Genomic DNA, 23,389 nt, shown 5'->3' with positions numbered 1-23,389 from the left:
TCCCCACCTCTGTGATTTTTTTTTTTTTACCTTAAAAAAAAAAAATCACTTTGTGTCATTTTGTGAAATTTCAGTAAGGAATGGAAGTAGCCATGTGTATGTTTAATTAGCTGTCTTTACCAAGAAGTCTTGCAAAGTTTTTTAAAATGAACATTCCATGCTGATGAAGACACAGTGAAATAAGTACAGTGCTGGTAATGGGGACCAATAACTTCTCTCTGGAAAGCAAAATCGCTGACACATAACCAAGAACCTAAAATGTTTATAGCCTTCAACCCAACAATTCATCTGCTAGGGTTCTAGACTAATGAGGAGAGAATTAGCATCCTAACAATACTGAATCTCCACATTTATTCAGGCCATGTATCAGTTCCCACCTCCAGTACATTTTCTTCTCAAATCTATCCCTACTTAGAGGCAACATCAGTATTTACCGCTTGTACTACTGCACTGGCCCCCATTACCAAACACTAGAACTGTCTTCCCCAACCAAAATGCAAACCTGATTATGTAATGTCCATGTTGAGAACCCCTCACTTGAATCCCCATATCTACATGATAAAGCCACGGCCCCAACAGGCAAACTTACTCTTCCTTCAAGTGTCACCACTTCTACAAATGCTTTCCTGACCTCCCCCCCGCACCCACTTCCTAATGACCCAGTCTGTTGTTCTTTTGTAGCACCTCTAGTATTTTATTCCAGTTGTTTACTCACCTTTGTCCTCTACTCAACTGCACATGACTAAAGGCAGGGATTAGTTTATTTGCTTTCAGGGTGCTGACCAGAGGCCTTGCACACAGAGGGAGTTCTAGCAGTATTTGCTGAATGATCTAGTCCCAGCCTTAATTTTACAGATGTGAAAACTGTGTCCCACAGAAGCCTCAAGTAGCAGAGCCAGAAATAGAACCTAATGCCCCCTCATTTTGGCAATGTCACTTTACTATTTCCTATGCAGTTTTTTTTAGAAAGCTCTCCTCACATTCTGCAGCTATTAAAAAATGACCCAAAAGTCCATCAACTGGTGAATGGACAAACAAAATACAGTATATCCATACAATATAATATTGTTCCACCACAAAAAGGAATGAAGTTCTGAAGCAAGCTATAACATAGATGAACCTCAAAAATATTATGCTAAGTGAAAAGCCAGACACAAAAGACCACATATTATTCCATTTATATGAACTGTCTAGAAAAAGCAAATTTTTAGAGTTAGCAGATCAGTGGTTGCCTGGGACTAGGGATTGGAATGGAGAGTGACTACAAAAGGGCACAAGGGATCCTTTTGGGGTGATGGAAATGTTCTAAAACTGGATTGTGGTGATGGTAGCACAACTCTGTAGATTCACTGAATGGTGCCTTTAAAATGCGTGATTTTTATGGTATGTAAATTATACTGCAATAAAGCCGTTTTTCAAAAAAGATGGTTATAAATAGTTCATGGTGAGGAAGTAAAAAATCATTCTAGACCAGCACTGTCCAATAGTAATATAATGCCAGCCACATATGTACTTTTTAAATTCTCTAGTAGCCACATTAAAAAAGTAAAACGGAACAGGTGAAATTAACTTCAATGTATTTTATTTAATATATCCACAATATTATCATTTTAATGTGTAATTGGTATACAAAAGTATTAGTGAGATATTTCACATTCTCTGTTTCATACAATGTCTTGAAATCCAACATATGTTTTATACTTTCAGTACATTTCAGTTGGGACTAGCCATGTTTCAAGTGCTCAATAGCCACATGTGGCTAGTGGCTAACAAATTGGACAATGCCATTCTAGATGATCAAACTTAACAAGAGATTATAAAATCCATACACTGATTACTGTCATGTCAAAACTTACATAAAAAACAGATGGAAACGTAACAAAATGTGGAGGAAGTAGAGATGACCTCTCTACTGCCGTTTTTTGGAAAGGGGAGATGTTTCTTTTATAATGAAAATACTTATATTATATATCTCTATCTATAAAAAGAAATGGCCCTCTCTCACCAAAGGGGAAGATGGGTGAGGTGGGGGGGGGCGCGGCCAAAGATAGCTCTGAGGGACCTCCAGCTGGCTAAACTGCAGCCTGTCAACATGCGAATATGAAAATCAGATGTCCTGGATTGAGGCGATACTGCCAAGTCCAAAGAGCCTGGAGACGCTGGGAACTACCTATAGGAAGGGCCTGGCAGACAGAGGGTGGGGTGGTGAAGCAGCAGCTGGCCAGAGAAGCTGGGGAGCTATGAGCAGGAGAAATGCTGTGGAGGTGGAAGCAAAAAAGTCTGTGATAAAAGTTTTTTTTAAAAAGAGATTAGGGCCTCCCTGGTGGTGCAGTGGTTGAGAGTCCGCCTGCCGATGCAGGGGATGCGGGTTCGTGCCCCGGTCCGGGAGGATCCCATATGCCGCGGAGCGGCTGGGCCCGTGAGCCATGGCTGCTGAGCCTGCGCGTCCGGAGCCTGTGCTCCGCAACGGGAGAGGCCACAGCGGTGAGAGGCCCGCGTACCACACAAAAAAAAAAAAAAAAAAAAAAAGAGATTAGAATTGAGTGTGTGTGTGTGTGTGTGTGTGTGTGTGAGAGAGACAGAGAGAGAGAGAGAGAGAGAGAGAATCTTAGCTGTCTGAATCCTTAAGGAGAATCTTCTTCTACTCTTATAATTCTCCTTGACACTGTGGGAAAGAACTGATGCTGTGGGTCAGGAAGAAAGGAGTCTGAGGAAAGGTCAGACCCAATGTCTACTTGTGAAGAGCATAACTTGAAGGGTCCTTGGTCATTTCTACATCTTGAGCCCAGTAATTCTTTTTTTTTTTTTTTTCCAGTAATTCTTAAATGGGGTGATGCAGAGAGGGAAAAGGAATGCATTTCCTCTAATTCCCTAGATATCTCAAACCTTGGTTAAGTATCACTAAAATGCATAATAAAAAGTATTACTCATAGGTTATATAGTATAGCAAAACAAGCTGAAGGCAAGAAGAAATTCAGGTGAGAACCATTGACCTACTGTACAGATGACCAGGGATTTCAAGGAGATATTAATTCAACATATACTGACTGCCTACCATGTCCCACGCACTAGACTAAGCGGCAAGGTTGCCAAGGATGGTTTTGGGGGGACGGGGTTGAAGGGAGTGGGGAGGAGCAGCAGCACAGAATGAATAAGACTGAAAGCAGAGGTGGAAGATGTGCTCATTCCTGTTTCTACAGGACTGTTGATCAGGTTATTTTAAGATCCACACCAGAAAACTGGCCGATACTAATCAACGTTAGAAATTCCCAGGAATATAAACGCCCTTATAGGTAAGCCAGGATGTATACCCAGGGTGGGAGAGAAGTCCACAGAGAAGGAGAATAGGACAAGTCAGGACTCTGGGTTCAGCTTTTTTTTTTTTTTTTTAATGCTGAAAGATATTGGCACTTTTTTTTTTTTTAGGTTACTTCCCCCCACCCCGTCCCAGCTTTATTGAGATATAGTTGACATATAACATGTTGGTGTACAACATGTGGATTTGGTACTTATATATTGCAAACTAATTACCACCATAGAACTCTGACCTGTTAAATAAGTAAACAGACCTACCCACTGCTCCAAGGGTCACAATGTGGAAAGGATAGCAGGGACTGCTAGTTGTCCCCCTATATTCATTCTCACCCTCTTTCTTAATAACATGACCTCCAATTTGTAGCTGGTACATGACCATCCTTAATAAAAATCAGATTTTCCAGTTTTCCTCACAGCTAGATGTGGCCATGTGACTAAGCTGTGACTAACCGGAGGTGAATGGAAATGATGTGTGCCCTTAAGAGTAAGGAGACTTGTCTTGCCCAGTCCTTCCTCTATTTCCCCTTCCCACTGGTGGAAGCCATCCCTAAGGTGTTGCCCTCAAACATCAGGCCCAGAGGGCTCACCATCACATTGTATCTCTAACCACTATTATTTCTGTCAAACCTATAGCCTGATTAAGATAGAATAGGAATGAGAAAGGGGCAGGGGTAGATTCCAGACAACGACCACCACCACCACCACCACCACCACCACCACCACCACCACCACCACCACCACAAAGGACACCACTAACTCATTCCTACACCTTGCTCCTATTTCCTGGACACTCACCGGCACACCATGGGACATGAGGGTGTTGGGATTCATGAGGGTGACAAGTTGGTGCAGAAGGTCAGGCTGGCTATCAAAGAGCTCAGGTGTCAGCTTCTTCATCACCTCTTCCAAATGTTCTGCTGCAAGTGAGGGTACCCCATACCAGGTCTTCGGCTCACCCCTGGCCAAGCAGAAAGGAGACATGTAGAGTGGACACACCTATGGTACTGAAGGAGCCCACCCTGACTGCTTCCCTGGCTCTCCAGGAACCCACTCACCAGTGGAGGTAGTTAATGGAGTAACTCCAGTGATCCTCAATATGCCAGCAAAAGGCTGAGAAGACCATGCCCACGTAGAGCCAGGGCACCTTCATGCCGGAGATATCTGCATTGATGTGGCACAGTACGGACTGCTCCAACACCGGCATCACATTCAGGTTCCAACCACTAGTAGCATACTCCTGTCAGGTCAGGTATTTGTGGAAAAGGGATGAGAGTTTTGCTAAGGAGTGGAGATCTTTGGCCCAGGGAACCTTAATTTTGAGGTCACAGACCTTTTTGAAACATCTAAGAAATAATATAGGTGTTCTTCCCCCTGCCTCCGTCAAATGCATACACACAAAATTTCAATTCACTTCACTTTACTTCAATTTTAGGGAGGTTTATAGATGTGCCCACCCACCAAAATATCTGCAAGTTAAAAGCCCCTGCTCTGGACCAAAATGCCCCCTTCCCTTGATACAGGCCTAGGGCCTCATTATTTCCTGCACTTACAATCCCAGTCCCTGAACACTTCTTATGAATGAGCCAGGCACCCTGTCAGGTACTTCATATACCTTCTCATTTAATTCTTATAAAATTTGTAAAATTCTACAGACAAAAAACCAGCCAATCTCACGACTGGAGATGCCATGCCAGATATTAGGCTGTGTTCTTTACACATATCATCCCATCTACATCTCACAACAACCATATAAGGTGGGCATAATAGTCCCCATCCTATAGAGATACTGAGTCTTTCAGATACTAAACGACTTGCTTAAGTCACACAGCTGACATAACCATGAATCAATCACCTACTCACCTCCTCCTCAGGGGTTAGGTGCCGCTTACTGTCACTGACGGGGAAACCGCTACCAAATTCTTTGGAATGGATGTCAGCCCCATACTCAACAGTCACATCTTCCTCAATGCTATTCACCAGCCGCCAGAATTCCTTCTCCACGAGTTCTGTGGGCACCATCTAAGGAACAGGGGTAGCAGATGACCGTGGCCCATCGTATCCTGGCCCCACTGACCCAGGAGAGCTATTGACCGTCAGGCACCTATGACCCTAGCCCTGACACTACCCCAGCCCTCCATCACCTACGTGTACGGGCATGTTGAAGTAATCGGCTTTAAAGGAGTCAGCCATCTCGCCAAAGCTCTGCAGAGTGTATTCCCGGGTAGCCTGCTCAAAGCCAAAGGCTTCGGGGGGGCGCTTACACTCCTGAAACCCAAAGGAGAACACGTCACCAAGGCAGAGGCAAAGAGGTGGAGAATCCTCAAAAGCGGAGCTGGAATATGGGGTAGGAGTCAGGAGGAGAACAGCCCTAGGTCTGTACTGAAGGCCCCTGAGGCAGGTCTCACGTCATAGCTCTACCTTTTCCTCCTAGCACTTGAGCACAGTTAGTCTCTTCATTCCCCACATGCACTTCTACCATGCTCTTGCTCTTCTCTTCGTTTAGGACTTTACTATCTAAACCATGGGCTCTGACTTAAATATGCTACCCCATGCTCTTCTGCCACTATTTTTTCTCTCAAGATAAAATGTGACTTTATACAGGATGCTTAGAGAAGTTTTATGCCCAGACTGGAACTACAGACCTGGGAAAATGACACTGAATATTCTAGTAGCTTGGAGGATGGGAAACGAAGGCACCAACTCCTAGTGTCAAACCCCACACTATTCCTGTTCTTTACACTGTCTCAGAAGACAGGACGTTGTGTCTAACTCATTTTGTATCTATGTTCGTGGTTTTAGATGAGATGTATGTACCCCAGTCAGACACACCTTCTGCTCATGTCTGAAAACTAAATGTCAATCTGGTCCACTGGCCCACAACCACTCAGAGAAGAGAGCCAAGTACACCTGACAGTCTGTTGTCTATGATACTTTTGGTATCCAAACTCCTCCCTAAAGGAATCCCCACCACTACCAAGAACATTATGCACTGCCCTGGTCTCCTTCCTCATTTGTGTGTGTCTAGTGTGTGTGCACGTGCACACCTGGTCTCTATGACCACAGGTGACAGGGCAAGAAACTGTCAGCATCTACTCTCCAGAAACCCAGGGAGAGATGTAGACTAGCACCCAGAATTTGGATCACGGTAGGAGGCTCATGAAATGGAACTGGAAGACCTCCCAGACCTCTTAGTCCTCACTGCTGCTTCAGCTGCTCTCCTCACTGCCTCTCTTGCACTAGGTACACTATCCCCATGTATCCTTACTCCTGCACTCCTCCATCCCCCTGTCTAGAAAGCCTGCCCACCTCTTGTAGTTAAAATCTACAACACTGCAAACCAATCTAATTATCACAACAGAAGGAAAATACCTAAATAAATATTATACCCACATGATGGACCCCCTACAAGGAAAAAAAAAATCATACCCATGAATAAATTTAATAATATAGAAAAGTGATTATAAAGTAACAAATGAAAATATACAGTAAGATCCCAAACTTGTTAAAGATAGTTATATATATGCAACAACGAAAAGATGAGAAGAAAATATACCAGACTATTAACAATGGTTGTCTCTAGGTGGTGAGATGATAGGTAATTTGTCTATTTTCCAAGCTTTCTAAAAGAAACAAAGAATAAAAAACTTGGAAATCAAAAGAACATTTTTTTTTCATATTCCTGTCCTCCAAATCTCACTGCTGACACCTTCCCTGATTACTACCCTTAGTCACTTTCCTGTCCTCTGAACTTCTACATCTGAATTTCTAATACACAATTTAACATTTGATTATATGTCATCACATATGATCTGTCTCATCATGACTCTCACCTCCCGGGGTGGTCTGAGAGCTCCCAGAGAACACAGGCTGAGTGTCCTCCTTTTCTTTCTCCCAAAGTTCTGCCCAACCTAGCCCCACCCCAGGGACCCAAAACATAAGACTGTGGCTGAGCTAGGAGGCTGCTTTCAGTAAGACCAGATGAAGGAAGGCAAGGATAGCCTATGAGGCAGACACAGACTGGGGCTGGGAAGTCCTTACCGCCATGACACACTTTGGGCACCGCCAGACACCCTTGGGAATCTCAGGCAAAGGAGGCAGCAAGCAGAAGATGTGGTAGTTGTCATCACAGCCATCACACAGCAGGAGCTTGTCGTCCTCATCCCCTCGGGAACACATTCGGCATACATACGACTCAATCTGCCAGGGGAGGGAGGCAACAGTTCATCAACCTAAGCCCTGTCCAGCCTGCCTTTCAAACATCAGACTCCTCCAGACAGCACCCTAGTCCACAAAGATCTCCATTAGAAACCCACCTTGCTTGCTGGCTGGATCATTCACGGCCCTGTACAGGTTAGTCATGCTAGGCCTGAAATTTAACTGCGTGCACGTACCACCTCCTCAAACAAACTGTAGAGCTGTGACAGCAGAGTCTTTATCATTCAGTCCTGAATCCCCCATTTTTAGTCATTCAATAAATACTTACTGAACACTTATGTGTTCAACACTATGCTGGACTCTTCAGTACAGCAATAAATAAGACATGGCATCTGCTTTCTAAAGGCATACAGTACTCCAGAGGCACAAGGTCATAAAAATTCAAAGGCAGTGTGGAAACTGCCAATAGCAGCCCATAAAAGGGTACTATGGAAACCTAAAGAAGGAAGCACTCGAATCAGCTGGAGATAAGGAGGAACCGCCTTGAGAAGAACTTCACTGAAACGGTGACACTTGAAACTGACTGAGACCTGAAAGCAAACTGGAATTTGGCAATGGGGCAGAGCACAGGGGAGAACTCTTCCAGGCAGAAGAAACCGCATGTACAAAGGATGGGGAAAGAAAGCATGGCACATCTCGGGGAAAAAAACAAACATACCTACAAGTAGTTCAGTGTGGCTATAGCAGAAGGAGTAAGGTAGGCAGTGATGGGGAATGAGGCTAGAGGTCTGCAGGGACTGGATCATGCATGGTAATGAGCTTAGCCTTTATCCTGAAGCAATGGATAGGGAGTCTCCTCCTCTGCACCCTTCCAGCACTTCATGTTGACAGCATTTGATCACCCTTTCTTGTTCTTTGTTCCATGTGAGTTGGCCTTGTTTCCCCAATTAAGTGAGCTACGTGAGGGCAGGGCCCACCAGGCCCACTTTTCTGCTTAATGCCACCTGGTCCAGTGCCATGCTGGGGAAATGCTCGTTGAAGGGATGAGAAGCAGAGCATTAGGAAGCCAGGGCTAGGTCCTTACAAACTGGGCATTGCTGTGGTTCCTCCGCAGCCTCATGGTCATCTTGGTGCAGGGCTCTGGGCTGTGACTCAGCTCCTCCTTGCTCTCCAGGAAGGTCTTGGGTGAGGGTGACTCCACCTTCACGTCCCCGCCTGACTCCTCCTTCACCACTATGGTGGGGGGGCACTCGGGCCCTTCCTTATCTGAGAGAGAGAAGAATGGCTCTGAAGCACAAGTCTGAACAGTCGCGGCCCAGGCTCCTCTCCCCCGGTGAGGCCATTCTTCACACTGCCCCAGCCTGCCAGGCCTCACCTTTTTTCCGCAGAGTCTTATCCTTGGCCATGAGGCCCAGGCCCATCATCTTGGGGCCTGCCCCATAGATCTGAAGCTTCTTCAGCTCAGGATTCTTTTCAATGTCTTCCTCTGTGGGTTCCGGCTGGGAGGAAAGAAGGAAATGAATCAAGACTATCTTGGGCAGACTGCCCCATCCTAAAAGAACAACAGCTTGGACTCTTATCACGTGAGTTCATGCCAGGGTGGAGGCATAGGTGGGCCCAGGCAAGAATTCAGATTGCTTTTTGGAGACTGAGGGTAAGTGAACTCCCTCCTCATTCCTCTCTTGGAATGGAATTAAGAAGGGATCTCAGTTTTTCCAACTGTAAAATGAGAATATTAACTCCTATCTCACAGTTACAAGGGGTTTGAGGAAAACATATATAAAGAAATCTAAGTATTTGAATCTACCAATAAATGGCAGTGACTAATATGATCTGGTAAATTACATGCTTCGGTGAGCCCAGGGACAGTGTGTATCTTGTTCTCTGTTGTATCCCCAATGCCCAGAAGAATGCCGGCACATAAGCTTCTTCCTGAAGCTAAGATACAGTTATAAGGAGAAAAAGAAGAGTTCTTCCCCTATGAGCAGAGTGAGTCAGGAAAGGAACAAGGCAGGCAAGAACACCAGACAAAGGAAAGACAGTATACAAACAGATCAAAACCCAGCTCAGAAGCTCAGCTGAGAGTAGAGGAAGAGCAAGAGTGAAGCCAGAAAGAGGCACACTACTGCTCAGAACTCAGAGAACCAAGAGAAGGGACAGTGGAACAGGAAGAGAACCTTGGTCAGAGGGCAGGGAGAGGACTCTCTTCACCACCAAAGCTCCAAGTTAGAAGAAGGGAAGTACTCACATCAGGCTGTAGTCTCTTGGCTCGCCGGCCATAGCTGTTGAACTTGGAGGGCTGCACAGACTGTCGAAGGGGGATACTGTGGGGTTTGTATTCCTTGTCCTTCTCCTCATTATCAAATGGACGTGTGTTGCACTGCTGGGGACAGGTGAGGGGTAAGGGTCAGGGCATGGGGCCCCAGCTCCCAACAGCAAGGACTTCCCTTTACCCTCACCCAATGGCAACCAAAGCCGTAGTTTCATGCACCACGCCCCCCGCCACCCACCCAATAGGCCCTGCTCAACTGGCCACTGACACCAGCACACACTTTGGGAATTCTTCTCACGCCTCTGCTTATGCCATCCCTCCTTCCAACCACCTCCCCGCAACCATCTCCCCAACTAAACCAAACTCCATCTCTTCCCAGACCTCTCCAGGTCTCCAGTCCACTCCACTGAACCAGTTCCATTAAGAGCAAGTGTGGAAATCTGCATCTGGCAGGGGAAAGCCTATTCCCACCCTGGCTCGGCATCCTTACCACCAGGTTGGCTCCAGACTGGTACATCTCATAGGGGTAAACGATGCGTTCATAGTGGGAGCGTAGCAGGGAGCCAATGTTTTTGCCTGGTGGGTAGTTGAGGCGCTGGGCCACCCGAGCCCATCGACGGTCCTTGCAGATGGCTTCATAGCCACCTTCCTCCACCACGATCTGTAAGGACAAGCAGGAAGGGACGTGGATGTGCTGTGTGTATGTACAGAAAGGACAACGAGGACAACTCCAGCCCCTCACTTCACTGGAGGCTACCCCCTCCTACCTCCACCACTCAGACTCAAATTGCAGCCAAGAGATGCCAAGAAGTTCTGATGACAGCTTGTGTGCTACCAGGCTGTGCCCCTTCCACTGTAGCCTAGAGATCCAATATCCAAACCAAGGTGGCCCCCAGAGTACCAAGGATATTAAGGTGTGGGGTGGGGAGGGGTTTGAGAAAAACCTGTTCTTACTTTGCTGAGGCTGTAGAGGTCCAAGATCCGCCGTTCTACATTGGGAATCTTTAAGGAGGAGCCCTGGATTTCCCAGAATTTGGCAATCTGATCCAAGTAGTTCAGTTTCACTCTCGTCTGGGCCTGGAGAAAAAATGGCTCAGAGAGGCTGGCCTCCCCCTCTACCTGACCCCTATCTTCTGGCCTAATCTTAGGGGAGGAGAAGGGATGCAGAGCAGCCCACTACCCAGGGCCTCTCCCAGTGAACTGGATCCCCAACTCTAGGTAGCACCTCGCCCACCTCTCTTATCTTTGCCACCTTCCAGGCAACAGGAGAAGCCCAAGGTCCCAAAACAGAGCAGGTAGAGTCATAACAGCCAAAGCTTTACATATACTCTTTCTCAATCTCCCTGACAGGGCTGTAGAAGTATTGTCATCTCTTTTACAGAGAGTCCCTGCTTCCTCAAGTCACACAGCAGGTACCAAGAGATTTGAGTGTCAAATAACGTAAGTTTTTGCTTTTCCTCTGCTAATAATCTGCTGTATAGTCTTGAGTAAATCAGTTCTATTCTCTGGACCCATTTTCTGATTATGAGGGAAATAAAAAACTGCCCAGTCCACTCACCCCAGAAGGGTAGACTTATGAGAGGAACAGTGAATGCCCTCTGGAACTCTGGAATTAAATCTAAGCTCTAGGCATGTTTCAGAGGATGAAGGCTCCAAAAGAAAACATTCACCTCTTCACATGCACCATGAAATTTGTTCCATGGTGGCTGAAGGGTGAGAGTGCATGCTAAAGATAGAATGGCCTAAAGGACTGAGATGGTGTACCAAAGCAGCGCTGGCACCTGGCCTACCCAGGAACCAATGTGGGCCAAAGATTCTAGGAACAGGGCATGTACCATGCTTTCCCGAAATCTCAGTGACCCAAGAAGGGCTCCCCAAGGCCCCAAGTCTATAAGCACCTCACCCTAATCAGAGGGCCTAGTTCTAGGGAGAACTGGGTAAGTCATCACCATTCATTACTTTGCTCTGATCCCATTAGGGGGAAACAGGGACAGTTCTTTCACAGATGAGGAAAAGTAAGTTCTATTTGTGGAAAGGAACATGCTATGGCTCCTTTGCTATGAGAATCCCTAAGGGGCCAGGAACCCTACTCCCTCCACCTCAACCCCTTAGCTTTCCAACCTTGGCCCATCCCTGCCCCTCCCCCTCATTAGCCAGCACTATCTCTCTAGAAAACCTGCCCCTGTCCCATGGTAGGCTACACCTTGTCCTAGCTATACCCCAGCAGACCTGGTCAGATCCATTTCTCTAAGGACCTTGTACCCCATACAAGAGATGATTTTTGCCCTGACCAGAACAGCACCTAGACCGACTCTACAACAGTGATTCTCAATGAGGGGCAATTTTGCCCTCCAAGGGACATTTAAGTAATGCCTAGAGACATTTTTGGTTGCCATAACCGGGAGAGGGTACTATGTGGGTAGAGGCCAGGGATGCTGACAGACATCCTACAATGCACAGGACAGCCCTACACGACAAAAAGTTACCTGGCCCAAAATGTCAATAGTGCCAAGGTTGAGGAACTGTGGTCTAGAAGACAAGTACGCTTTTAGGTAACGGGTATTCGGTTGGGCCTAATAGTCACTCCCACACCCCCAGACATCTAGCAAGGCTTGAGGATACATAATAATGAGGGAGAGGAGTGTTAGCATACCTCTACCCTACACCTTCCATGGTAAACTCCAGAACTTTACCTGGAACTGGCTCGAGGGCATCTACTCTCATTGCCCTGGGGCATTCTCAAGTCCTTAGTGGAGAACCTCATCTTACCCATGCAAAGGGCCTAGATTTCCTGTATGGAACATAAAGGAGAGGGAAAAGCCTACCTGCCTGACCCTCTGTCCAAGTTTGTAACCATTCCAGCTTCCTCACAGACCAGTTCTTGTGTTGTTCCTGCCTATCCACCTCACCTCCCACCTTACCAAGCACCATGGAAGAAAGGTAGGAAGCACAGGGCTGTAGATGAATTGGATAGATGAGGACACATTCAGCTGGCCAAGCAAGAAAGGGTCTCAACCAGACCCATATTTCTCTTTTGTTGATCCAAGCAGGGTAGGTTAGTTGACAGGGGAGCTTCAGAAGTAGCAAACCTTTGTGGAAAAGGGCCACCCCCAGCCTTGGGGCTATGAGATTTGGGATGCTACATGCTCCTTCTCTTGGTTATATTCAGAGCTCTAAAGCTTCCTCCATGCCCTCCAGGCAGTTTCACAGAAGAGAGAATAAAGGCCTAGCTAGGTAAAGTACCTTAGACAGAGAAGGTAGGAGGGAAGTGGGATCAGAGCTCAGGTATCCATTCTCCCAACCCCACCACCAGTTGCTAGTCATCCTACCTCTAGTTCATTCAGCCTCTGGATTCGGGGAGTAAACCTGAAGTTGTCCACTTCTACAGCAAAGGGTGGCTGCCAGTCCTGAGTGGGTACAGAGGAGAAAAGGGAGTTGGGTTATTCCAGCATAGTGCAAGACCAGAGGTGCACCAAAAGGAGCTCAGCACCCCATTCATGCCTTCCCAGACCTCTAGCCACGTCAGACCTCTTAACCTGGCAAACACCCAACCCATACACACACAACTCACTACAGGGCTTCAGAAGCCCCTCAAGTCCACACCCAACACTCCATGCACATACCCTGGGAAATGTCTTCAGAGTCCCTGCAACAGTACAGTGCTAGGATTTTAAGAAATAGAGAGATGGGGCCCAAAACAGCTGACTTCAAACTCTCCCTATGCCCATATTAACTCCTCAACCCCTAGGCATAGGACACACAGTCTGGAAGTACTGGAAAGCACACAGGATCTGGAGTCAGAAAACCTGGGTTCATGTTTTAGCTCCACTACTTACTAGCTAAGGGATTTTACCTTTCTGAACCTGTTTTCTCAACTGTAAGGTGGGAATATGAACTCCTGCCCTGGCTTCCTCATAAGACTGATATGAAAATTAAACTGGTTTTCAAATAAAAATGTTATTCAAAGGAGTCATCATTAAGACTTGACATCTAAGGCTGACCTCACTACCCAATACATATGCAGGGTAGCTCATCTCCAATTTGGGCAGGATTTAAAGGTTTGGGCCTTTAGTGTCTGTTCTCTGAGTTTAAAAGGCCTGAGATAGACACTGCAGGGAAGAGCAAGGAACAAGGAGCAAGAATCTGCAATACTCACCTGGTCAGAAAGGCTTCCTGTGGGTCCTCTCTCAAACACCTGCCCAGTACAGGAAGAGGCAGGGGAGGAAGGGGGAAGGGCTGTCCTAAGTGCTGGGATGCACCACTGACTGTGGCAGCAAAGATTGGGAGGATTTGGGGAGAAGGAGGGAAGTCAGGGAAAGATAATGAAAGTGGGGGAGACTCTGTCCTGCCAAGTCAGAGCTTGTTGTGTCCTGCCCAAAGGGCAGCTGTGAAGAGCCTCCTCCTCAATGCCCGCCTGCCCCCCCCCGCCCCCCATGCAGTCCTTTCCTCCTCAGAACCCTGGCTCCTGCTTGGGTGGTAAAAAGAACCTCGAGTAACCTAGACCAGTGCCCTCATTTAATGAATGGAGAAAGTGAGGCCCAGAGAAGAAATATGATTTCTCCAGAATCACATGCTGAGTTAGTGGTAGAGCCAAGACTAGAACCCCTGTCTTCTGACCTCCAGTCCAAGGCTCTTTGCACTACACCAGGCTACGACTGTTCACACACATGTGCATACATATGGAAGCGGGGGAGGAGGACAGTAAAAGAGAAGAAAAAGCTGTTGGCCTCTTCTGTACACACACTTTGAGAAAAGGGGCCAGGGACTTTCCTGATGGCGCAGTGGTTAAGAATCCACCTGTCAATGCAGGGGAATGGGTTCGAGCCCTGGTCCGGGAAAATCCCACATGCCGCGGCACAACTAAGCCCGTGCACCACAACTACTGAGCCTGTGCTCTACAGCCCACGAGCCACAACTACTGAGCCCGTGTGCCACAACTACTGAAGCCCGCGTGCCCTAGAGCCCGTGCTCCGCGTGCCCTAGAGCCCGTGCTCCGCAACAAGAGAAGCCACCGCAATGAGAAGTCCACGCACTGCAATGAAGAGTAGCCCCTGCTGCCACAACTAGAGAAAGCCCGCGAGTAGCAACGAAGACCCAATGCAGCCAAAAATAAAACAATTAATTTTTTTTAAAAAAGAAAAAAACAGAAAGGGGCCAGAGGACTCATACTTGCATGCACACATATTCCGCCCCCCCCCACCCCGCAAAGCAGGTAGGAAACACATGGGACTCAGTGAAGCAGGGGCAAAAACAAACAAACAAACAAACCCAACGACAAAAGAACCTCAAACTAAAACGATATGGCTCAAGCCCAGACAAGCTCCCCATGCCCTCTTGCCTCCCATCAGTAGGGCACTCCCCTCAGCACAGGTAACTCAGGCAGAAAGGTGCTCAAACCCCAAACTCCAGGCACCTTTCTTTCCTGCTGAATCAAGTCCTAGATAAGAATAAGTGCAACATCAAGCAACCTGACAGGAAATGGCAGAACTGAAATCCTAGAACAGGAGCTGTGCATGCAACAGATAGCTGGGAAAGGTTCAGCAAATCTCCCTGCCTGGCTTTCCCTGGGACCTACAAGCTCCCTCATCCTGCCTTCAGTCCCATACTCCCATGTGCCAAATACTCACTACGTCATGATGGTGATAAAAAGGTTGGCTACCTGATGCAGGAAGCAAGGCCCTTCCAAGCTCCCCTGCGTCTCCTCCAGTATACCAACACTCTCCTCTCACCCATCTTCCCCAAGAGTAGCAGTCACCTGCCTAGCAATTCAGAATCCAAATGGCCCTTCAGGCAAACCTTCAATTTCCAAGCACCCACCCATAAAAAGGTTCTCACTCTGGGCCCAAGCACCACTTGGGTGAGTGCTTTAAATTCCAGCCAGAAGTCCCGGCTGCCTAAAGGAGGCCTAGGAGCAGCCCTACCGGAGGGGAAAACAGAACAAAAACCAGAGAGAGCCAGGTCTCCTGGATTAGAGGGAAGTACAGTGTTGGGGTAGAGAAGAGAAGCATAACAAAGGACGGCCCCCTGCAGGACACGGACACGGACACACACACACACACACACACACACACACACACACACCAGGGACATGTCACCTATCCCACCCCTGGTCCCCCAAAGAAGGGTAACAATACCTGCACAAGGCCAGGCTGCCCCAAGAAGTCCAAGATAGAAAAATGGGATAGAAAATTCAAGCCTCAACTACCCCTTATGTCAGATATGCCTCTTTCCCACAGGCCTGCCGGGCCACCTCAGGGAGTGCCTCCTAGATGCTGTCCAGGACACCAGCCTCTCCTTTCTGCTGGCCTTCCCGGCCTCTCACTACCCACTGCCACTTCCTCACCATGGACAAGGAAACCTCAGAGATCTGTGGCCAAGCTCCAACAAGGAAGCAATTAGCTTACCCAACACCTCCCAGAGGATCCATCTGAAACCAGCCTAGATGTATGGCTGAACACCAGAAAGCACCAAGTTGAATAAGGAGGCCTATGGTGCCCTCCTCAGGTGGCAGCAGGGTTTCCCATTTGGTTTCAGCCAGGAGACACCTACTCAAAAATACCCTGTTCCAGACAAACTCAATTCCTGCCCTTGGAATCCCAAGTGGTGACTGAACAACGCATATCATCATTTCCCCTCCATGCTAGCAAGGTGGCAGCCTATCCTAGCCCTTGGGGGACTTCTCCTGGCCCGAAGCCAGGCCTAGGAGCAAAGATATGCCCTTTGTCACTGACATCTGGGAATCGAGGGTTCCAAAGGAGGCAGACTTCCATCCGTCCATTCTGTTTCTGGGAGTCCAAGAATATCCTATCCTCTGGGACCTCCTACATCCTGGGACAGGTCAGAGTAGAAATCTTCTGGGAAGGACTCATATATATACCCCACCCCAAACTGACTGGTCCAAGACTCTCCACAGAAGTCAAGCCTGGGCGGTGATGTGCAGGAAAGGCCCAGATATTGCCTTCCACTAGGAAAAGAAGGGAACAATTCCCTGAACCCATCTCAGGGGAGCCAGATAGAGCCTGTGAGACTGATTTCCTGACTGGTTTACCAGCCCAGAATATTATCATAAATGGACTGGCCTGGCAGGGTGTGAATAAATATGAGTCAACCCACATAGGAGCAAACCAATGACCACATCAAACACTTTTCCAGTCACAATAATTACCACTTATCTAGTGCCTACTACACACAGACGCTACCTAGTTTAATCCAATTCTCGAAATAACCATTCATGGGACCCATTTCACAGGCTCAGAGAGATTACGTTACTTGTCCAAGGTCACACAGCTGGTAAGCTGCAGAGTGGAGTTTTGAACTAAGGTCTATCTCCCTTCAGAGCTGTGATCTTTCCATTACACCACACTGCCTGCCTGAAGAGACGTGATGCCAGTAAATTGGAGAAAAGCCTTATTTGGAGCAGCCTTGACCTAGGTGGCTTGGGGTAAACAAGAAATGTGCGGGGTGCCTCTCTGGGAACTCTCCCCGGGGCCACTAGGCATCCCTGTCTTGAACCTTATTAGCAGTAGTTCTGAAGGGCGGGGTGGGAGTTGGGGGGTGGGGGTGGGTCTCCGACTTAGGGCCCTCACACCACGAAAGGACCCCTGGCCCCAGCACCCTTTCTCCGACCCGCTCGCATCCACAACGGTCCCAGCCACCCCATCTCCCCACACCTCGAGCTGCCCTCCGCTCCAGACTTCTCCGCCCGCTACCCTAGTTCATCATCCCCGGCCTGGTGGCCGGCGACCACCAGCCCAGGGCCTTACCGCAGGTGGGCGGATCTTGCAAATGCCCGACTTCTCGGCGATGGGCCTGATTTTCGCAATGTAGCCGAGAGGGTCTCGGAACTCTGCCCAGCTAGGCTCGAACACCGGGCACTCCGGCGGCGGTAGGAAGTCGTCAGACCCCGGCTCCATGGTGGGCCCTAGGACTGGAGGGCTCGGACGGCCCTTAAGGACTCATGGCGGACGCCGCTGTACGAAGCCGAGACACTGCTCGGGGACTAGGCCCTAAGCGGGGCGGCCGCCGCCCGCCGAGGGCCCAGGGGGCGTGTAGCTGCCGCGCTCTGAGAGGCTCAGGCTGACGTTACTGCTACCACCTCTTCGTCCTGCTCCGTTCCTTCCGAACTCTGCCGCTGCCTCGCAACTACCGCAGCCTTCAACACCACAGTTACCTCCCAACCACCGCGGCCTTCATCGCCGCCGCCGCCATCTTGGTTTGTCAGCGTCTCCCCCCTCCCTTCACCACAACAAACCAGATCCCTCCGCAGGGTGTCCCTCCGAGCCTCGTATAACGTGCGTGAGGCCAAGCCCTAGGGACCCTTCATCCCGTGGAGACTGAGCTGAATCGGCAGGCGTGGGTTCCCCATCAGGAAGCAGGAACTCAAAAGTGCTTCCCAGACCGAGAGCAAATAGTCCACCTCAGCGGCGGAGGAACAAAGTTGTAATTAACAACCGGATCCTCTTTCCGGTGGACCGGCCGTGCACGTTTAAAGGCCAGTGCTGCGCATGCGCGTTATGGAGACAGACCGGAAGAGGAGTTGGCGTTGGTGGGTGGTGGGTCCGAACTGGCACCCCCTCGATGACCTCAGCCCTGGTGCGAGCCCCGCCCCAAGACGCTCTCTTTCTCCCGGGTCTTTCCGGCGTGAGCCACAGAAGGCGGCTTCGGGTGCCTGATTGCAAGGGACCCTTCTGCAGGCCCGCAGATTAGGAGAGGCGTACACAGCTCCCAGCTCTAGGCGCTGATACCTCTGGGGCTTTGAACGAAGGAAGTCGGGATGCTGCTCCCTCCCCGGGGATTGCGGATTTTTTGAATCCTGGGTCCCGAGGAGAGGAAGAAAATATTTATTTTGTCCACGTTTGCGTGTAGAGGCCTCTCAGAGGTGGGGCTTCCATTCTTAACCCCAAAGAGTCATTGTCAGTCAGCATTTTAGTGAACACTTGCAACTGTTATGTGTGCACTTTTATCGTGTCCACATTTGTGGCATGTACACCTACAAACTAAGCCTGAGTGTATCCTACCAGTGCCCACTGTTTGAAGCACCTACTGTTTGCCCATTTGTGAGCCTACAGTGTACTTATCAAATATTTGTGTACATGGATTGTATTTATTGTGTGTAGCCTCTGTCTTGCATTTGAGTACCTACTATGTGTACATCTGCTCCTATTGTGTGCATGTTTGTGAGCAGTTTCTGAATAGGTTTATTGCATCTACTTTGAGTATCAAACCAGTACTTTGCCCGTATGTCAGACATCTACTGCATTTGAGGAGCTCTAAGTTATTCATCAGTTGTGGGCCTACCACATGTAGTTCGAACACCTACTGTGCACATATTAGTTACACACATGCTGATAAAGTGCTTATTTTATGTTCCCCCATCAGACTGAATTCCTTAAGGGCATGGACCTTGTGACCTTATACATCCTTAGCACTTGGCATGGTAAACAGTAAATTAATGTTGAGTAAACAAAAGAAAAATGAATATTTTTGAGCAGCCTTAGTATATATCGACTAAAAATAATATATACTCTTTGCAAACATTTCCTGGATATATTAAGCATTTGCTGTAAGCATGAATATGTTTGAAGGTGATGGAGAGTGTCATTCCTTCATTCAGTTAACTGTTTCTAATCACATACTATGTCCCAGTTAGGTATATCATTCTGCCTACTTCCGGACTGAGCTAAGGGCATCCGCTCTGAGGGAGTGGGGAACACTGGTAGGAGCTCACACCCTGGAGTCAGAGAGGCCTGATTTCTAGTCCTACCAGCTCTTCCGTTTTCTAATTATGTGCCCTTGGGTAAGTCCCAGCTTATGAAACTGAATGATGTTGTACGGAGATGATAATCCCTACCTTGCAGGATTGTTGTACAGTACCCGGCATATAGAAGGCCCTCAGTATCTGTTAACTGTTATTTTTACTTCTGAGAGTCAACAAACAATGTGTCAAAACTCATTAAGAATCTCCTTTGTGTCAGGCATTGTGCCTAGTGATTTCAGATTTCTTTTTTTATCACCTGAACCCTTAGATTGCCTTGAATGTTTGGAACCTTTATCCCTACTTGTCTTGTGAGGAAACTTGTCCCAAGTAATACATATAGTAAGTGACAACTCCTTTCTAGTTTTCTAGGTGTCAGGGGAAACCTCAACCCTTCTCCACCTGAAACACAGGTGAATGACCCAACTGAACAACTGTCTGGACAGGAAAAAGAAAGCTAGGTGAGGTGATGCTAATAACAGTTAAAAAAAAAAAAAATCACTAGTCTCTCACATGTGTAAGCATTTAACAGCCCACATAGCTCTTTCATACCAATTATTTCCCTTAATCTTTGCAACAGTCTTGGGAAAGATGTAGGTCAATTTACCCATTCTGTAGATGAGGAACCAAGTTCCAGACAGATTAAACAACTTGCCCACTGTTACACGGGAAGTTGCTGCCTCGGGGTCAAATGCTCTTCCTGTCATTTGCTCCTACCAGTGATAGAACTAGGCAGGAGAAGGGTGAGGAGAACAAAGAAAAGAATATGCCAAATCCTAGGTTGAAGGAAGTTTGGCCTTTCCATCTTGAGGCAGCTCAGTGAAGGGCAAAGAGCATGAATTAGGAGTCAGGAGGCCAGGTTTGGGGTCTCAGCTCAGCCTAGCACTCCCAAAGCCTTCTCTGAGGTCCTTAGCTGGGACACCACCCGCACCATCCTGGAAGGGCAAATGGAAATTGCATAGAGTCTTTGAAGCCAGTCAGCTCCAATTCATTCATTCATAAACATTTATCAAATTCCTACTATGCACCAAGCACTCTTCTGGGCCCTGGGAATATAATGGTGACCAAGACAGACATGGTCCCTGCTTTCTTGCAGCTGACATTCACCTACTGAGGTCTACCAAGTACCTCACCTCCATGAACCTTGATTTTCTCATTTATCCAATGAGACTATGTAAACCCTTCCTCACAGGGTAGTTATGAAGATTAGAGATCATGATAACTACCATTCATCAAAGGCCAGGTGCTATGAAATAGGTATTGTTATCCCTGTTTTACAGATGAGGAGACTGAATTTCAGAGAAGTATAAACTTAACCAAGTCACATGGCTAGTAAGTGGCAGAGTACCCAAGTCTGTCTGACTGCTGTACAATTCTGCCTGTAAAAATCTCAGATGGTGCCCCCTCCCCCCTCCAAACCACAGGTGCTCAGGAAATGGAATCCTTTCTCAATCCTTGGATCTTGCTGGAGACCTGCCTGAGTCTGGGCACTGCAGGGTTAAAAACTGGGAAGCAGCAGGGAGCTCACCCTGGACTGGGGGTTCGGTTGGCCTCACCCACCCACCTGGAAGAGAGGGTCTGGCATGGAACTGGAACGGAGCAGTGATTGGAACGCTCAGCTGTGCTTTCGACCACACTCACTCCATCCACGTTTTCTGGATGAACTGTATAGTGACTTTGTGCCTCATTTTCTTGATTTGTAAAATAGGGTCCCTTCCAATTCTGAAGTAGGTATGAGCTGTGAGTTCTAACTCCTAAATAGCTGTGAAATTTACCCCCTCCTCCCCATGCCTTTTTCTAATCTTCTCCTCCCCATGAGAGCCATTTACTATCTCTAGCCTAGATTATTAAAAGAGCCTCCTCAAGATATCAAGGTCTCTATGTGAATTTATGGAGATATATATATATATATATATATATATATATATATATATACATATATATATATATAGAGAGAGAGAGAGAGAGGGAGAAGGAGAACTATAGATGCATATTATGTGCTTAATACATATGCATAACAATAAAATGATATATTCAAAATAATGATAATTCCAAATGAATTATGATAGTAGTGGATTATAACTCATTGAGTAAAATAAAAATCCGTGACTCCACACTGATAGAAATAAATAAAATGAGGGAAAAGGGAAAGCTCTTCCTTCAAAGAATGATGGAGTTAGAAAATCATCAATAGATGCTCAAACCTTTTCCAAATAAAAAGGCAAAGCCTGAAAACGTAGCTGTAACACTTAATGCCCAAATCTTGGTTCCTAGATGCCATCGTCAACCAGGCATTTCCAGGTCTCCTTGGAAAAAATGGTTGACTCCAGGGCTGGGGCAGGGAAAGTACAAGATGAGCCTGGAGCATCTTGTGGTGCCAGAAAACAAGGAAGCGCTCAAGGAAAGATGGAGACCTGCCAAAAGGACACAGGAGCCAGCTTGGAAGCCTCTTGCTGGCCAAATCTGGGACATTTTGAACATCAAAATAAAGAATGACATTAATGTGTTATAACTCACTGAAAATGATAGACAAGCATGGTCCATGAGAATATAAATACATAAACATAGGAGAAGGGAAAGCTCTCCTTTACACTGGAGAGCCAACTAATCCATGTCAAAAAAACGATGGCATTGGACAGTCACCATTTGGCAACCTCAAGAGCCATCAGCAAATGCTAAAACTGGTGAGTGAAAGTTTGAGGAGTAACAAGACAGTTACATAATGCCAATGCATCTCCCCTCAAGATACTCATTAATTACAGAGGGAAAAATAATAGCTTTACAACAGAGCCACTATGTAGCCCAATGTGTCACCTGGTCTTTCTTTAGCTTCTACGGAGACCCCGGAGGCCTGAGGCCTGGGTGAGAAAACCTGTTGGCAACAGAGGAATGAGGATATGGGGACTGCTCACCTCTGCTTTGGGATGTGCCATGCCCACCACCTGGGCTGCCCTCTCGCATTCCTTTCTCATTATTCCGCTAACATTACATACTCGCACACCTCCAGGCTTTTGCACATGCTGCTCCCTCTGACAAATGCCCTCCTTTACTGGGCTAATTCCTACTCACCCTTCAAGACTCAGCTAAAGGAGCGGTTCCAGAAACGCTTACCTGACCCCTGCCCCAAGTTGGGTTTTCCCCTTTCTTTGTGCTCCCACACATGCTGTGCTTCCTTCTGGGCCTGCACTTATTACTACTGTACTGACATCATCCCCCCAGGCTGTCTACTTCTGAAAGTCTTGTCCTGCATTGCCCAGTATGGTAGCCAGTACCCACATGTGGCTACTTAAATTTAAATTTTAAAATTCAGTTCCTCAGTTCAGTTGCAACCAGCCACATTTCAAGTGCTCAATAGCCACATGTGGCTAGGGGTTACCATATTGGACAGCACAGGTACAGGACATTTCCATCATCACAGAAAGACTTATAACAGGACAGCACTGGTCTAGATAAAGATAAGAACTCCGTGAGATTCTAGGACCTTTGTCCTGTGTTGTGTGTCATCCCTCCTCATCCACATTGCCAAAGAGACTGGCAGGGCTTCCCTGGTGGCGCAGTGGTTGAGAGTCTGCCTGCTAATGCAGGGGACACAGGTTCGAGCCCTGCTCTGGGAGGATCCCACATGCCGCGGAGCGACTAGGCCCGTGAGCCACAACTACTGAGCCTGCGCGTCTGGAGCCTGTGCTCCGCAGTAGGAGAGGCCGCGATAGTGAGAGGCCCGCGCACCACGATGAAGAGTGGCCCCCGCTTGCCCCAACTAGAGAAAGCCCTCGCACAGAAACGAAGACCCAACACAGCAAAAATAAATAAATAAATAAATAAATAAATAAATAAATAAATAAATAAATAATAAACTCCTACCCCCAACATCTTCTTAAAAAAAAAAAAAAAAG

At 47.5% G+C, this 23,389-nt stretch overlaps 1 protein-coding gene across 12 annotated transcripts in view; it reads right to left on the bottom strand.

Moving 5' to 3' along the window:
- KDM5C (lysine demethylase 5C) overlaps positions 1-18,131 on the bottom strand; it is a 32,662-nt gene extending 14,531 nt beyond the window's left edge. For 6 of the 12 annotated variants that reach the window (XM_081221344.1, XM_081221349.1, XM_081221348.1 and 3 more), the window contains exons 1-12: positions 17,506-18,130; positions 13,072-13,149; positions 10,697-10,819; positions 10,233-10,403; positions 9,719-9,853; positions 8,846-8,969; positions 8,555-8,736; positions 7,354-7,512; positions 5,461-5,580; positions 5,176-5,334; positions 4,371-4,552; positions 4,111-4,273 (exon numbers count right to left, since the gene is read on the bottom strand). In XM_081221344.1, coding sequence (XP_081077470.1) covers positions 4,111-4,273; positions 4,371-4,552; positions 5,176-5,334; positions 5,461-5,580; positions 7,354-7,512; positions 8,555-8,736; positions 8,846-8,969; positions 9,719-9,853; positions 10,233-10,403; positions 10,697-10,819; positions 13,072-13,149; positions 17,506-17,655 — 1,746 coding nt within the window. In that variant the 5' untranslated portion in view covers positions 17,656-18,130. Of the gene's footprint in view, positions 1-4,110; positions 4,274-4,370; positions 4,553-5,175; positions 5,335-5,460; positions 5,581-7,353; positions 7,513-8,554; positions 8,737-8,845; positions 8,970-9,718; positions 9,854-10,232; positions 10,404-10,696; positions 10,820-13,071; positions 13,150-17,505 lie in introns of all 12 variants that reach the window. The other 6 variants (XM_081221346.1, XM_081221345.1, XM_081221350.1 and 3 more) reach the window with 5 other exon arrangements.
- Positions 18,132-23,389: the final 5,258 nt, after the last annotated feature.

Source organism: Mesoplodon bidens, assembly GCF_964165515.1.
Source record: "Mesoplodon bidens genome assembly, chromosome: X".
In the NCBI taxonomy this organism is placed as follows: domain Eukaryota; kingdom Metazoa; phylum Chordata; class Mammalia; order Artiodactyla; family Ziphiidae; genus Mesoplodon; species Mesoplodon bidens.
This window is presented reverse-complemented; position numbering and strand designations above follow the sequence as displayed.